Genomic DNA, 16,389 nt, shown 5'->3' with positions numbered 1-16,389 from the left:
TGTGTTAACAGTTTTTTTTTTTCAAAAGAAATAATATCAAATTTGAATTATAATTATTACTTAATTAAGGAAAATAAGAATTTTATTAGAACCTTTAAACTATTTCCAGATATTTTTATGTTGTTTATTATTGTTATTAGGGTCTATTAGGTATATGGGAATGAAATGGAAGAGGTAATGAAATGGACAGGGAATGCAATGTATCATTACCATTCCATGTCTTGTTTCGTTACTATATGTGAATGGAATGAACTATTATTGAGTATTGTTTGGTTGGAAAGAAAAACAAAGGAATAAAATCAACGGTGAATCCTGGTGGTGGTAGTGATTGTGGGTGGCGGCAGCGATGGGTGGTGGTGGCAGCGGCGAGTGGCGTTGACGGCTTTCAGTGGTGGTTGGTGGCGGCGGCGGCGGCGACGGTGGTTGGTGGTGGCGTCGATGGTGGTGGTGGTGGGTGGCAACGGTGGCGGGTGGGTGGCGCCGACAGTGGTGGCTGTCGGGGTGGTGTCGGAGGCGGTGGCAGGTTGCCGATGGCGGTGGTGGTGGGTGGTGGCGAATGTGGTGGGTTGTGATGTTGATAAATGGTGCAAGTGAGGATGAAATGAAAAATGGTGGATAGAATGATTTTGAAGGAATGAATGTCTTATGGAACAAATGATTTTATTCCATTAACCAACCAAACACTTTTTTCTCCATTCAATCATAATAATCCATTTTATTTCGTCTCTAATTCATGCATACCAAATACTAATAGACAGAAGAACACTTGTGCCCAAAGTAAGAAAACATAAACCAACAAGGGCAAGTTTAAGAAAAAAAAAAGAAAAAAGAAAAAAGAAAAAAAAAGGTACAGCTAAGACACACAAACACAATCGATGAAATTAAAACTTTGACTTCAGTGACCCCAAACCTCAAATCAGAAAACCACCGGAAAAATCAACCTAATTACGGTTTTTCGCGCTTGACGATGCACCGTACGACGTCGTTTTCCTTCAGGTCTTTCCACAATCTTTTCTTTATATTATTATTAACAATAAATAAATGTGTTTAGATAATTAGATCCATTCATATGTTTCTATTTATGCATAATTGTCATTAACGGTTTAGATATGATCAAATTCAGTGATTATTCATTATTGTTTTGTTGTTTTTATGTAGTTTTGTAGCTTGATTAGACTCAATTTGATGATTTTGAGTGGTTTTGTGTTTGGATTTTGGTTAAAGTTGTAATTTTGTTGGTGGTTAGGGTTTTGGTTTGAGGATTTTAAACATTGATTTGGTAGTTTGGTGTGTTTTTAGGGTTGGTTATGATCTTTATTAAGTTAAGAAATTAGGGTTTTTTTTTTTGAGGTTGCACTTCGTGTGTGTGTGTGTGTGTGTTCGGTTAGTTTTGATAGGCATGGTTGTAAAAATCCTGACTAGTCTCCGATTAGTCGCCGATTAATCACTATTCGGAGGTTCACCGTTTATTGGCCGATTAATTGCTAGGCGGTCAATGGCGGTTCTATTACGGCCAAATTTTGGTGAGACGTCGGCCAAATTTCGACCAAACCTTATAAATTCCTTCCAGTTACTTAAAAAATGGGTTAACGAGGGGTTAAAACATGTCTACTTAAGAAAATTACATATTAAAACGTATGTGTATATATATAACTAAAAATTACATATAAAAATCTAGATCCGATTAATTCCGATTAATCGCTAGTCAGTACCCCATCGCCCGACTAGCGCCTAGCGATTCTTACAACATTGTTGATAGGTTTGATTATTATTAGAGCATCCATAATGCTCTTATGTGGCAAATGTTTGAATTTACGGACCACCCCTCATGGACCGATGTTGCGTTGTGGAGTGTAATTCAGCACACCCACAACGGATGTGGGGCCCTCCTCTCTCACATACAAATTTTAAACGTATAAATTTCGTATATTTTTAATGGTGGTTTGTGAAGTTTCAGTATTGTGGGAAAAATGAGGGTTTTTTAGAGAGGTTTGAAATCTGATGTGGCATACTGAGGTGGAGTTTTGTAGCTCTTCGTGTTGTGGATGCCCTTAGGGTTTTTAACAAGTGTGTATAGTTGTTTAGTGAAAGTTTCTACATATGGCGACGGGGATCAAAATGTAGCTTTTACAATCTTAACAAGTTGTTGACCTTGTTATAACTTGTAACATTATTTGGAACTATCTTGAGTTAGTATGGATTTAGTGTTAAAAGTATTTGTTCTTTTGTTCTATTTCCGTTTAGGTAAACAAGTTATTTTTTTATTCATTTAGGTTTGCTGTAGAATTTTGGTTGCTTTGAGATGGTGGGTTCTGAGAGAGAGAATGGTTCTTCACCAACACCACCGCCACAAAAGGCGGAGGTGAAGAAGTACGGTGTGATGAAACCTATATCATATGCTGGACCCACTGCGGTTGACATTCGCAGGAATACACTGTTGGAACAGGTACACCACAACACAGTCTTCCTTTGACTCTTTGACCACATTTTTACATTCATGTTTTTCTTCTTACTTTAAAAAAATATTTTTTTATAAGCTTTTGAGGGACTCGGGGGTTTATGAGGGTGCAGAAGAAACCGCAAAACGAGAAGAGGTTCTTCGTCGTCTAGATCAGGTTCTTCTAAATTTTTAAATAATCATCGTTTATAATTTATTTTTTTAGTCTTAATGAGTGTAACTACCATTGTCTCATTGCCGATCATGTATTGTTATATATGTTTATCAACATAAGTACCGTTCTGTTTTTTTACTTGCTACGTATATCATTTTGATGATCTAAAGATACAAATGTATTGTTTTCAAAGTCTCGTTTTTCTACTTTTATTTCTTTTATTTATGAGGCTATCAATCTGTAAGGTCGTTCTATTGTTTTAGATCGTTAAAGATTGGGTCAAGCAGTTAACCCGCCAAAAAGGGTACACTGAAAAAATGGTTGAGGAAGCTAATGGTATTGTTCGCACCTTTGGATCCTATCGCTTAGGGGTACGTGCCACTATTGTTTATTTTGCTTGGAAGTTTCGGTTTATAAAGTGGTCTTCTTGGTGTTTATAATTAATTAATTATCCATAGTTTGCATCGTCTACTTTTATATTTAAGAGTAAAGTACACAAGTGGTCCCTGTGGGTAACCAAAATTTTGGATTTAGTCCCTAGCTTTTTAAACTACACGCATGGTTCTTGTGGTTTGCACTTTGTAACGCATTTAGTCGCCAACTTTTGCCAAAAGTACATGGCTGGTCCCTATGGTTTGCAGTTTTGCACTTTGTAACGCATTTAGTCACTAAACGTTGGGGACTAAATGCATTACGAAGTGCAAACCACAGGGACCATCCATGTACTTTTGGCAAAAGTTGGGGACTAAATACGCTAACAAAGTGCAAACCATAGGGACCATCCGTGTACTTTTAAAAAAAACTAGGGACTAAATCCAAAATTTTGGTTAACCATAGGTAGGGACCATCCGTGTACATTATATTTAATTTAAATTGTGGAACATGAAAAATAAAAACTGAACGTATTTGGGGATGATAAGAACAAATCACTGTAAAGTGAGCATTTTGTTTACAGGTACATGGTCCTAATGCTGATATTGATACACTATGCATCGGGCCATCATATGTGAACCGAGAGGTGATCAAATAATTTAGCTGAAAGTGTATTTTGTAGGGTTTGTTTTGGTCATATTTACGCTTAAAATAACCTTTTCATTCTTTCCTCAGCATGATTTTTTCACTATATTACATAATATATTATTGGGGATGGAAGAAGTGGCTGAACTTCAGGCAATTGACGATGCTCATGTTCCCGTGATGAAGTTCAAGTTCCAAGGAATATCTATTGATCTTCTTTACGCTAGTGTATCTCTACTGATTGTTCCGGAAGTAAGTACCAAAATGCCCTTCTGCATTCACTTACGGCCTATGCATTCACCGATATATATCGGTTATCGGCCCCCATCTAAAGTATCAGTCAGAACATCGGTACTGTATTATCGGCGATATTGGACCGATATATCACCGATTCTCCCGATATCAGTACCTTTCTTCTTAGTTCTACCATTAGCCTTTCTTCTTAATGTTGCTTATAGTGTTTTAAGTCTTAATTGTTAATTATTAGTGTTAGATGTTTGTGTTTTAAGTCTTAATCGGTTCCTACTTGCTACAATTGTTAGTTTTTTTATGCAAGTTGCAAAAAGTTAATTTGTTAATGGTAGGAGAGTATATTGAATTGTTAGTGCAAAATTGCTATTGCTATATATATAAATTCTGCATGATAATAAAATTACCATATCCCATCGCAATAACCGATATCTTAAATATCGGCCCTTGATCGATATCCGGTTTTATACCGCATTAACTGCTTAGATTCTCGTAAACAATTGATTTTGCAATTGTTTCACTTTCTGTGCTAAACTGCTAATATGATCACGTCGGTTTTCTTCTATCTTTTGTTTTTGAGTTTTGTTTTTTCTCCTTGTGAAACTAACTTGTGACAGGATTTGGATATCTCGCATAATTCTGTGTTGTACAACACTGACGAACAAACCGTGAGAAGTCTCAATGGATGTCGGGTTGCTGATCAAATTCTTAAACTTGTTCCAAATGTCGAGGCATGTATTTTGGTCTATAATCTCTTTCTCTCTCTCTCTCTCTCTCTCTCTCTCTCACACACACACACATATTCATATATATAAACATTATTGATCTTTTACATTTATTCGACTGCCATAAAATATGTAGAACTTCTGCACAACACTAAGATGTTTGAAGTTCTGGGCTAAGAGGCGTGGTGTTTATTCAAATGTAAGATTTCATTCTTTGCTTAGCTTTATTACTATGGGTGACAGTTTTGACCCATTTATTAAAATTCAGGTTATAACTCGACTAGTATGTTGTTTCTAACGGGCCAGACAGTATTTTAACATTCAATATCTTGACTAGGTTTGTAAACGAACCAAATGTTCATGAAGTGTTCGTGAACTTGTTCGGTGGGAAGTTCTTTTATTCAATAAACGAACAAACATGAACAAATGTTTTGTTCGTTCATTTATGTTCGTGAACGTTTGTTTATTTACCATAGTTGTTAATGGCGAATTGCGACAAATAGCGATAAGGTACCTATATGCTACATAGCGAATAGCGATAAATAGTGGGCGGCTATTTTATAAATAGCGATACACTATAATTTTTTTTTTTAATTTATATGTATATTATATCAAAAAAAAAACCCTGGTATATATGCTATTTTACATGTATATTTAACAAAAACCTAAAATTCAGCTAGTTTATAGCTATATTTAATGACTATTTATATTTAAAAAAAATAAGTTGTCGCTATTATCGCTATCTATTGCTACAACCCTACTAGCGAGCCTAGACCTATACGCTACATAGCAGGCTATAGCGATCGGTATGCTCGCTATTGACAACTATGTTATTTACATTCGTTTATGTTTGTTCGTTTGTGTTTGTATAAATTTTAATAAATACCTGAGTCGTTATATCTATATAGATATAAACAATTAAACATATAATGGACTTTTTAACTACTTATACAAATATAACTAATTAGTAATTACACTTTCTAGCAATAAATACAGGCTTTCCAATGAAACTTATACTTATCATGATTAATCACTAATCTATATAAAAAAACTACTTTATTTTATGTTCTTTTATGTTTGGTCAATTATGTTCATTTGTGTTTGTTTATGTTTGTTCAATTATGTTTATTTGTGTTGTTTTATGTTTGTTAAATTATGTTCGTTTCATTTATTTATGTTCGTGAACTGTTCGCTTAGCTTTAAATGAACAAATATAAACGAACACGAACATGGCCATTTTCTTAATGAACAAAAAAATGTGTTCGATTATATGTTCGTGTTCGTTCGGTTCGTTCACAGGCCTAATCTTGACCCGTTTTCTAACCGCCACCCATTTTTCACATCCGTCATTTTGCTTATTTTACGCGAGAATTATATTATGATAGTTATGACTACTGACGTTTTTGATCAGGTTACGGGGTTTCTCGGTGGTGTGAATTGGGCTCTTTTAGTTGCTCAGGTATGCCAGCTCTATCCCAATGCAATACCTAGTATGCTGGTTTCCCGTTTTTTCAGAGTATACACACACTGGCGTTGGCCCAACCCCGTCATGCTTTCCCCAATCGAAGATGATGATCTTGGGTTTAGCGTATGGGACCCACGCAAGTGGAAAAGTGACCGAACTCATCTTATGCCGATTATCACTCCTGCATACCCTTGCATGAACTCTAGTTACAACGTTTCCGCAAGTACTCTTCATGTTATGGTCGAACAGTTTCATTTCGGAAATAAGGTTTGCGAGGTAAAAAGTAATTCAGACTGTTGATTTACAAACCTTTTTTAAATGTGTTTACTGTTGATGATGTATTCTTGTTTTTGACTCCGTTTTAGGAAATCGAGTTGAACAGAGCAAATTGGAGTGCTCTGTTTGAACCGTGTCTTTTTTTCGAGTCGTATAAAAACTACTTGCAGGTAGACGTTGTAGCCGCAGATGCTGATGATCTGCTTTCGTGGAGAGGATGGGTGGAATCCCGCCTTAGATTCCTTACTTTGAAGGTCCATTTAATCGTTATTACTAGTCTAACTTTCCCGTTTTGACATTGACTTGTTTTGATCCGTAGTTGACCTACCTAGGGTTGCAAATGAACCGAACGTTTAGCGAACAGTTCGTGAACCGTTCGACGGGAAGTTCGTTCGTTTAATAAATGAACGAATACGAACAAGATATTTCATTTGTTTAGTTTTTTTTGGAAGGTAAAAAAAACCTGAACAAAGGCCGCATTTGTTCATTTATGTTTGTGAAGATTCGGTAACGTGTTCGTTTATGTCCAATTGTGTTCGATAATACATTAGTGTTTCTATTTATTATATTTTATAAATGAACGAACACAAACAAGAAATTTCGTTAACCTGAACAAAGGCCGTGGGCGTTCATTTATGTTTGTGAACATTCGGTAACCTGTTCGTTTATGTCCTTTTGTGTCCGATAGTGTGTTTTTATTTATTATAGTTTATTTACATATTTCAATATTCTAACAAATAAAATATTTAATAAGTATCAGTGTATTATATATTCTGTCCATGAACACTTGTTTGTGTTCGTTTGTTTTTATTTGTGTTCGTTAGTTTGTGTTCGTTCGTGTTCATGAACGCTCATTTGCATCAGTTACCTAAAATTAACAAACGGACACGAACACTTTCATTTCGTTAACGGACACAAACAGAATATCTCGTTCGGTAAGTGTTCATGAACAGTTCGTGAACACATATATTTCCTTAACAAACGAACACGAACAAATCTGACTTCTTTTTTTTTTGTCGTTTTCAGATCGAACGTGATACGGTATCGACGCTACAGTGCCACCCGTTCCCAAAAGCGTATGCCGACACATCAAAACCGTTTTCACATTGTGCGTTTTTTATGGGGCTTCAGAGGCAGCCAGGAGCGAAAGTCCAAGAGAACAACCAGTTCGATATTCGGAGCACAGTGGACGAGTTTAAGCTAGAGGTAAACAGTTATGAACATTGGAGGCCCGGGATGGACATCTTTGTGTCTCATGTGCGTAGGAGAGACCTTCCAGCATATGTGTTTCCGCAAGGGCATAGACGTCAACGACAAATAAGGCACACTCCACAGTCGTCCACAACAACGTCAAATCGAGATGCTCGAGGCTCCATTTCTCCGTCTTATGAGAGGCGTTCCAAGAGGAAAAATGATGAGGGTTCTAATGGGGATGCTGGGCCTAGTAGTTTAAAGAAACAAGCCTCTGTGAGCCCACAAAGGGCTGAAACTGCTGGCCCAATCACTCAAGGACTCACACCTGAGGTGAGTTTTTACTATTTGTCACCCTCATCCTTGCATAAGTATATATTCATAGCCTATATAGACTTGAAAGCTAGTAAGAAGCTGAATATTACTAGTTATTTTATAGTGCTCATATGAAAACACACACATGTGTATACGACTATGCGTGTGTCTATTTATATGTGCGTGTAGCAAACTGATTCTCTACTTTTTTACATTGAGTCACAACTGTAAAACTACTCAAATATGCGACATTATGAATCAATGTTGCAAAAGTAATTAATCAGGTTGCTTATCTCACTTCTCATATATATATATATGTGTGTGTGTGTGTGTATGCACACACACCAGAGGGGTTCTTGTGCGATGCAGCAGGGAACACAGACACCAGTAATCACGTAACTTGTTAATTTTTTTTAATAAAAAAACTATGGCAATACCATACTCAAATTAAAGAGAATAAAATGCTTGTTCTAGTGGTATATATATATATATTTTTTTTTTTAATTTAAAATATCAGCATATGAAAACATTATCGCCGTTAAAAAATCATAGGGAGAAGTTGGTTTAAAAATCAACCATGTGTTTCAAAAGATTGTACCATACGTTTTAAAAATTATACTTACTTAAACTTCTAAAACTATGTAAAATTACATTTTTGTCCTTGTCATATGTATTATAATTTAGTGTGTGTGTGTGTGTAGAGGGGGGGGGGGTTGAGTCATGATTCATGGAGAGGGAGGACATAAGAGAGAGAGAGAGAGAGAGGTATAAGTGTTTCTAGTTAAGAAGTGCTATACAACCTTTATTTTGTCTCAGATCTATAGATTGATATCGATGTTTTTTGGGAATTTCTTCCGAGACACAATAAACTCATACACTCGTGTTTCTAAAGAAATCCAAATTCACAACTTAAGGGTTAATCTATTCTAGAAGTATTTGGAGCGTACACGTACCCTGTACTTGTTTAGTAAATAGTTAGCAAGAATCCTAGATATACCGTCAGTTAACAGGCCATGCTCCATCTGACCCACTGTAAGGTTTATCTGTCTTGTAAGGTTTAAGGGCTAGTCTAGAGTTATTTGTTTTACTTTCTATTCCTTTCTTTTTATTTGAACCATTTTCTCGACGACTTAATATTAGTTTCCTTCTTGTTGGCTTATATTGTCTGCAGTCTCCGGTTCAACTGAAGGTTGTAATGGAATCCGAGGATGGAGCAAAAACCGAATCAATGCAGCCACCCGCCATAAGGTATGTTGTATTCAAATTCAACTTCTTAATCAATGCTAATTAATAATAAATGATCTTTTTTGTCTGACAGATTGAGCTTGGAATCAACGGCCTAGGCTGTTGAGAGCGCTGTTAAGTTGCTGCAGAGGGTGACCTTTGCGGCACTAATCAGTCCCTGGTGTTTTGTTTTTGAACATGGTACAATGGATAGTGTGTGATCCAACTAGAGTCTATAAGGCTTGTTTTAGACCTTAAAAGTTTCTTGTTATGTTTACTGATGTTTTTGGTTTGTTTGAGACAAATTTTGTTGCATGGATTTTATTTAAGCATGTTTTATGTTTATCATGAAAACTGATCTTATTCCATCGTCGATCGCTTTGTTGGGATGGAATAAGTCGTTAATACTGATTTGTAATCGGTCAAAATTAGTTCGGGTCAAAACGGGTCTAATCAAAATGGGTCGTTTTAGAAAAATAAAAATACAAAAAAGGGCTCACCTGATTTTATGGCAGCAAGTGGTGGCGACGCACAAATGTTGATGGGTAGCGCTTGCTCATAGCGACCCAGTTTTTAACTATTTGTATAAAGAGCTGACAAAATCGACCTTTTATTAGGCCCGAATGAACTCATTTACAACTGATTTGGGGCGGTTTTGTAAGCTCATTAGTTGCTTCTGATGCATACATTCATAGTATAATACAACATTCATTACAACAAGATAGTATTACTGTTAGATATCTCAGAGTGTAATAATAATAATACTCTCACACTTGGCGCGTATAGCTACTTTTCGGGATAAACATTATGTATTCGTGTTGAGGATATCCTCACTTCAGTGATAACTCGTGACGTAACTTTCTCTCCTGAGAAGAGGTGCAACAGCAAACTCTTCCCTTCCATGTTTCACCTCTTCGGGTAGTAGATCAAGCGGATTACATCTTTTAAGAATCTCGAGAACATCTTTCATCGATGGCCTACTTGAAGGCAACGTGCTTGTGCAAATGAGCCCCAATTTGAACACCGTGCTTATCTCCTCCATGTAAGTGTCTGGATCTTTGATCTCTAAATCAAGAGCTCCCATCATGGAACCACCTTCTTCGTAGTGCTTCCATGCCCATTCGGCTAGATTTAAATCTTCATCCCCTTCGTTAGCTTCTTTTCCCGTTACAAGTTCAAGTAGGACCACGCCGAAGCTATAAACATCTATTCTCTCGTTTATTCTACTTGTGTATGCATACTCTGCAATGAAACACACATTGACTTTTGAGGTCAAACTTACAAAATTTCAACCAAATCTAAAAATCTTGTTAGACACGTGATATAAAAACAACACTAGCTTTCATGGGTGACACGAACACACCGTTCAACATGAAATTTTTATGTTATCTTATTTTATATTTCTACATACCAATACCCCAGAACTTTGATCCTCACTTTTCTTGTCATCTTTTAAGTCAAGCACAAAATATATTTTTAAAACGCAAGTATAAAATTAAACGGGTCAACCCGTAAACCCACCATGAACGCGACACGTTTAGCTAAATGTGTTCGAAGGCCTGACCCATACGGACCTGGACCAGGGGCGGACCTAGGTGAAGCCTAGGATGGGCGGGCGCACCCCTTGAAAAAAAGATTTAGTTTATTTTTAGGCAAAAAAAACCCGACCGCACTCCCTGAAAATATGCTTGAACCACCCATCTGCCCCCCCCCCCCCCCAACAAATAATTCATGGGTCCGCCACAGACCTGGACCCCTTTACACTAAACCAAACCCACGAATTTTATGTTAAGTTGGTGTCGTGTTCTCGCGTCTTATAAGAAATTCACACCCTACTTTAAACTTATATTCTCAACATGAATGATTTGTTTTTTAAGAAAATGTGTAGTTTATGAGTGTTCTTACCAGGAGCAAAGTAACCCAATGAGCCAACAATGGAAGACATATCATCCTCACCAGGCTTCTGCTTTTCCAAAAATTTCGCAAGCCCGAAATCCGCAATCTTCGCTTTGAATTCCGAATCCAACAATATATTGCTTGATTTCACATCTCTATGCACAATCGGCGGCGAACAATCATGATGCATATAGCAAAGCCCTTGGGCTGCACCGATCGCAATCTGCAGCCGCCTGGGCCAGTCCAGAACAAACCCCGGAACCGAACCGGGCTCCAATTTTCTCTTCTTCCCATGTAACCATCTGTCTAGACTCTGGTGCACCATGTACTCGTAAACCAGAAGCTCGGAGTTCTGACTAGATAGACAACATAGTAGTTTTACTATGTTCGAGTGACGAATCGAACCCAATATCAAAACCTCAGATGTGAACTCATTTTCTTGACTTTGGTCTAGTAACTTGTTCCAAATACGCTTCACAGCAACGTAACCACGCGGTTGACCAACCCCGATTCGATACACTTTCCCCGCACCACCAATACCGATCACATTCGCTTCGGTCATGCATGATAAAATGTTTGCTTCTGTGAAATCCATTTTTTGGAATGAGGTCAGTTTCCATATTGTGCGAGTTCGTTTCGGCTGCTTCTTTACGCGGTCTCTGAACACAAACAACGTTGACATGACGGCTGCAAGTAGAACCAATGCTGATGCTATTATGATCATGGATATGATTTTCGGTGAGAATTTGTTCGAGTGTGCGGTTTTGACAAAACAGTTTCCGATATTGGAGATTTGGGATGCAGAACAAAGGTTAAGGTTGTTGAGGAAACTGTTTTCATAAGCCATGTTATCGTAAGATGGCGGGATTATTCCGGTGAGCTTGTTGGAAGAAAGATTCAAAGCGGTAAGCCTCATATTGTTAAATTGTGGTGGAATTTGGCCCGAAAACTGATTTTCCGATAGATCAAGGTCGAGAAGATCTTGTAAAGAAGTTAACGAGGCCGGAATCTGGCCAGAGAGTTTGTTTCTGGCCAGATTCAAAATGGTTAGCGAGTTCCACGACTTTATCTGTGACGGAAGCTCACCAGAAAGTGAGTTTCCGTCAAGATAAAGAACGGTTAGCTCCGAAAGAGCAGTGAATTCAGGCGGTATTTCGCCTGAAAACTTGTTATTACTAGCTTTAAACACATTGAGTTTCACCCAAGATGATATCTCCGGCGGAATTCTACCCGAAAACTTGTTGTTACTAATTTCTAATCTAGAGAGATTCCCACCAACTTTACGCGGAAGCTCACCCGAAAACGAGTTCCCGGAGAGCCTCAAACTCGAAATATTTGATAAAGTCCAGATTCCTAAAGGAATCTCACCGGTAAACTCGTTATCATAGAGTTGGATAGTGACAATCCTATCACATCTTTCGAGTGATCTCGGCAATTCGCCAGTGAGGTTGTTTGAAAAGGCAACGACGCCTCTCAAACAACCGCCTTTGCATAAATTTTCCGGAAGTTTTCCAGAAAACATGTTCTCGGACACCTCAAATGCTTCGAGTTTGGAGTGAACTCCAAACTCTGGAGGCAATTCTCCAGTAAAGTTATTTCGAAACACTCGAAAAATCGTCAGTGTCGAAATATGAGCTATACTTGTTGGCATATGACCCGAAAATTGATTCGAGTACAAATTCAAAACCTCAAGTTTTCGCAGTTTGCCGAAACCATCAGGAATGGATCCGTTTAATCTGTTCATCGAGATATCAATCCGCCTCAAGTTCAAACACTGAATCGATAACGGAATATGTCCTGATAAATTATTCTTATACAAGAACAAATCACTTAAGTTCCGCAACAGAAACAACCCGGGAACAATTTCGCCTTCAAGTTTGTTTAAACTCAAATCTAACGATTCGAGATTGATCAATTTCGAGAATGATTTTGGTATTTTACCAACTAGATTAGTTGCTGCCATCCATAACGTCTTCAAATTCTTCAATCTACCGAACTCTAACGGTATTTCTGGATCCGGAAAATCGTTATATGCCAGGCCTAATACTTCCAGTTTAGATAGATTACCAATCTCTGGAGGTATACTACCATTAAACAAATTCTGGTACAGATGTAACAACCTGGGCATTAAAGTAATAGAATTATTAGTGTACAATAGAGTAGTATGAGTAATATTTGCTAAAAATATGCAACAGCCCAGGCAAACAAGTAGTTCATAATTATTTGTGTAAAGTAGAATAGCAGTGATATGATATTTGTTGTTAAAAATAATGGAATAACCTGCACAAATAAGTAGTTAGGATTTTTCAGTTAACATTCAGTTTTTTGTCTTTTTTTCTCCTTTTAATGAAGGGCAAAATGGTAACGTTTTATTATAACAAATTAAAAAATCTGACCATTTTGTCATTCATTAGAAGGGATGAAAAAGACAAAATTAAAAAAAAAAATGGATGTTAACTGAAAAATCTGACTAGATTTTGCTTTTGGATGAAAATGACAACAAAATTGAAATCACAGGATCCAGATTTAAAAGGTTTGAGTTTTGAACTAAAGTGGCAAAAGTGATCAAACCCTAGGGACCATTTTGGCAGGTTACTCTTAAAATTATTAGTGTAAAGTAGAGTAGAAGTGAAGCAGAGTAGCAGTAACATTTGTACAAAATCAAAAAGTTTATTGCGTAAAGTAGAGTAAGTGTTACGTTTGTAGTTAAGAAAAAAATTAAATTTTTTAGTGGTTTTAACCACTTAAGTACAAAATCAAAAAGTTTAACGCCTTGAGTCCCTAATCGCTCATTTTATAACGTTTTGAGTCCAATTTTGTTCATTTTATTACGTTTTGAGTCCAATTTTGTTAAAAAAAAAAAAAAATTGGACTCAAAAGGTTAAAACTTGTACTCAAAAGGACTCAAAGAGTTATACAAAACAGGACGTTATACATTTTGATTTTAGACTCAATGATTAAAAGTAAAACCAGTAAAACACAAATACTCAAAAATTAATTTACTCTAAAAGTATTCTAACAATGTGGGCAAATAAGTAGTTTAGAAAAAAAAAAAAAAAAAAAAAGATGTAACAACCTCAACTCAGATAACTTCCCGATGGCCGGAGGTATATCACCAGTGAAGTTATTAGCTCCAAGTTCTAGCGTTTCAAGCCGCGACAACCGGTCAATATCGTCCGGCAACCTTCCGACGAACAAGTTCTGTGAAATATCCAGCTCAACAACCTTCGAGCAGTTATAAAACACCCTAGGAAACTCTCCAGTCAAAAAATTATCACGCAGAATAACATTTTCAAGGTTCCTGAGATCACATATGAACCCCGGAATTAAACCGGTGAGGTTTTTGCTGTTAAGTTGCAGTCCGACGACCCAGTTGTGTCGGCAGTGGACCTCCGGCCACGTGCATGGTGATGTGGTGGAGTTCCAGTTTGTTAAGGATGGTGGGTTTCCCCATGTTCTTTTAAGGTTGAGTAAGGTTGTTTGTTCGGAGGTTGAGAATGTTTGTGATGTTACGGTGATGGTGAGGAGGAGGATGATGGAGATAAGGTGGAGATGTGGTGGTGGTGGTGGTGGTGGGGGTGATGTCATTTTCCGGTGGTGGTTTTGGGTTAATGGGAGAACATGTTTTTGTTTTGTGTGTGTTATGAGTTGGTAGGTTTTGAGATTTTGGTGGTTATAAATTATAACGCCGTTGGTTTTATATGGTATGGTTGGATAAAGAGGGTTGTAGAAGAAGGTGGGTATTTACTTACTAGCCTAGTGATGTAGAATGTCACTTTGCTTTATTCGTAGGGTTATTTTATAAGCACTCAACATTATTGATTATTCTATCAACTTATTATTATACTTTATATATTTTTTTTAATAGTTCAACCAACCAATTATTATTATAAACAAACTCAATACGATTACAAACTAATGGCAGGTAGACGAGCAACAAGCTGTACCGATACCCCTTTCTAAATACAGGATGAGCAAATGATACCAGTTTAGAATCGGTACTGAATTTCTCAAACTGGCGTGATTTTTTATACCAATTTTTACATTCAATTACAGGTACTAACATGTATCATTGTTGGAGTTAAAACAGTCACGTTAGTGTCATATTAAGGGGTCGGGGCACAAGTTATAAGTATCCAAAATTTTATTAAATTATCATTGACGGACTTAGAAAAAAATTTAGAGTAAACTTTTTAAGGATTTTAGGTCCCTAACTATATAATAATCCATTTTCGTTTATAATGGGATCGGACGGGTCATGTTAAAAAAAAATTCACTTTTCAATCATGATTCTAATTCACATAATCAATTAATCAAGGAACATAAAAAAAAATAATGGCAAAATCAAAGAAAATGGATCATATAGTGGAAGAAATTAAGGTAATGTCTTTTGTTTGGCTTAAAAGCATATCGAAAGTTTCAAAGCTTGGTGCGCAATTTCAATGTTAGAGATGTAGTGATGTAATCTTGTAATTTTATTTGTTTTTTCCGGTTAATCTGTCTCTTTGTACTTTATTTTCAGTTTTACAGCTTGTCTGGCCATTGTTATAATCATAGAAGTTTCGGCGTTTAAAAAAAACATAATCAATAAACCATTAGAATCTAAATATCTAACCAAAATAAGGTTTCAATTTTCAAACCGCAGTTTTTACAATCTAAATTCTTATCACATAAACAAATACAGTTTAAAACAATGTTTTAAATCTAATTTATTCACATAAACAACAAAGTTTTAAGCTGTAACTTTAACTATTCTAATTTCTAAGGGGTTGTTTGTTTAGCTCTTAATGAGGTTCTTAATGATTCAACACTTAATGGTTCAGACTGTTTGTTTTGCGAGCAGATGTCTGAATGATTCAAACATTTGCCTCTGAATGGTTAAGCATTGTACTGAGTCTGAATGGTTAAGACCTCTTATCTGAATAGGTCATACATTTGCCTCTGAATGGTTAAGTATTATATTGGCCCTTAATGGTTTGGTTCACCACTTAATGGTTCAGACCTCTTACTGGTTCAACACTTACCCATTAAGAAGTTGCCAAACAACTCGTAAATCTCTAAAATCTCCCTAGTCAGCAAAATAAAAAAAAAGTTAAAACAACAAATAAAACACTAAGGGGTGAAACAAAACATATCTTGGTCGGAATGGGGTTAATTATCGGTAGATTCTAGCCGGAATTCTAGTCAACGACGACTATTGTCGCTGGGCAGAAAGGGAATTGCGATCAGAGCTGGGCAGATTGGGTGGGAATTAAAAGGTCATAATATTTTAGAGAAAATTTCACTTTTTGTCCTTTATGTTTGCACTGAATTTTGAAACGTGCCCTTTAAAACTTTTAGTTTCAATTTATGTCCAAAAAACACATGTTTTGTATCACTTTATGTCCTTTCCACCAAACTGAGTTAATTTACTTAGTTA

General features: G+C 36.6%; 2 protein-coding genes across 2 annotated transcripts; one reads left to right on the top strand and one right to left on the bottom strand.

Annotated features, from left to right (window-relative positions):
* The first annotated feature begins 841 nt into the window (after nt 1–841).
* Nucleotides 842–9,428, top strand: LOC110899106 (nuclear poly(A) polymerase 2). Its single transcript, XM_022145982.2, has 13 exons — nt 842–996; nt 2,274–2,446; nt 2,538–2,615; nt 2,876–2,983; nt 3,568–3,630; nt 3,720–3,881; nt 4,496–4,609; nt 4,740–4,802; nt 6,015–6,344; nt 6,434–6,598; nt 7,371–7,868; nt 9,022–9,098; nt 9,169–9,428. The coding sequence occupies exons 2-13, from the start codon at nt 2,303–2,305 to the stop codon at nt 9,191–9,193; spliced, it is 1,827 nt and encodes a 608-aa protein (XP_022001674.1). The 5' UTR covers nt 842–996; nt 2,274–2,302; the 3' UTR covers nt 9,194–9,428.
* Nucleotides 9,429–9,717: 289 nt separating this feature from the next.
* LOC110899105 (receptor-like protein kinase HSL1) lies at nt 9,718–14,738 on the bottom strand. The gene is made up of 3 exons (XM_022145981.2): nt 14,047–14,738; nt 10,980–13,090; nt 9,718–10,316 (listed from the first exon to the last, which is right to left on the bottom strand). Exons 1-3 carry the CDS (start codon nt 14,556–14,558, stop codon nt 9,910–9,912), a joined length of 3,030 nt encoding a protein of 1,009 aa, XP_022001673.1. The 5' UTR covers nt 14,559–14,738; the 3' UTR covers nt 9,718–9,909.
* Between the last annotated feature and the right edge of the window lie 1,651 nt (nt 14,739–16,389).

This window comes from Helianthus annuus, chromosome 13, assembly GCF_002127325.2.
Source record: "Helianthus annuus cultivar XRQ/B chromosome 13, HanXRQr2.0-SUNRISE, whole genome shotgun sequence".
NCBI classification, from domain to species: Eukaryota; Viridiplantae; Streptophyta; class Magnoliopsida; order Asterales; family Asteraceae; genus Helianthus; species Helianthus annuus.
This window is presented reverse-complemented; position numbering and strand designations above follow the sequence as displayed.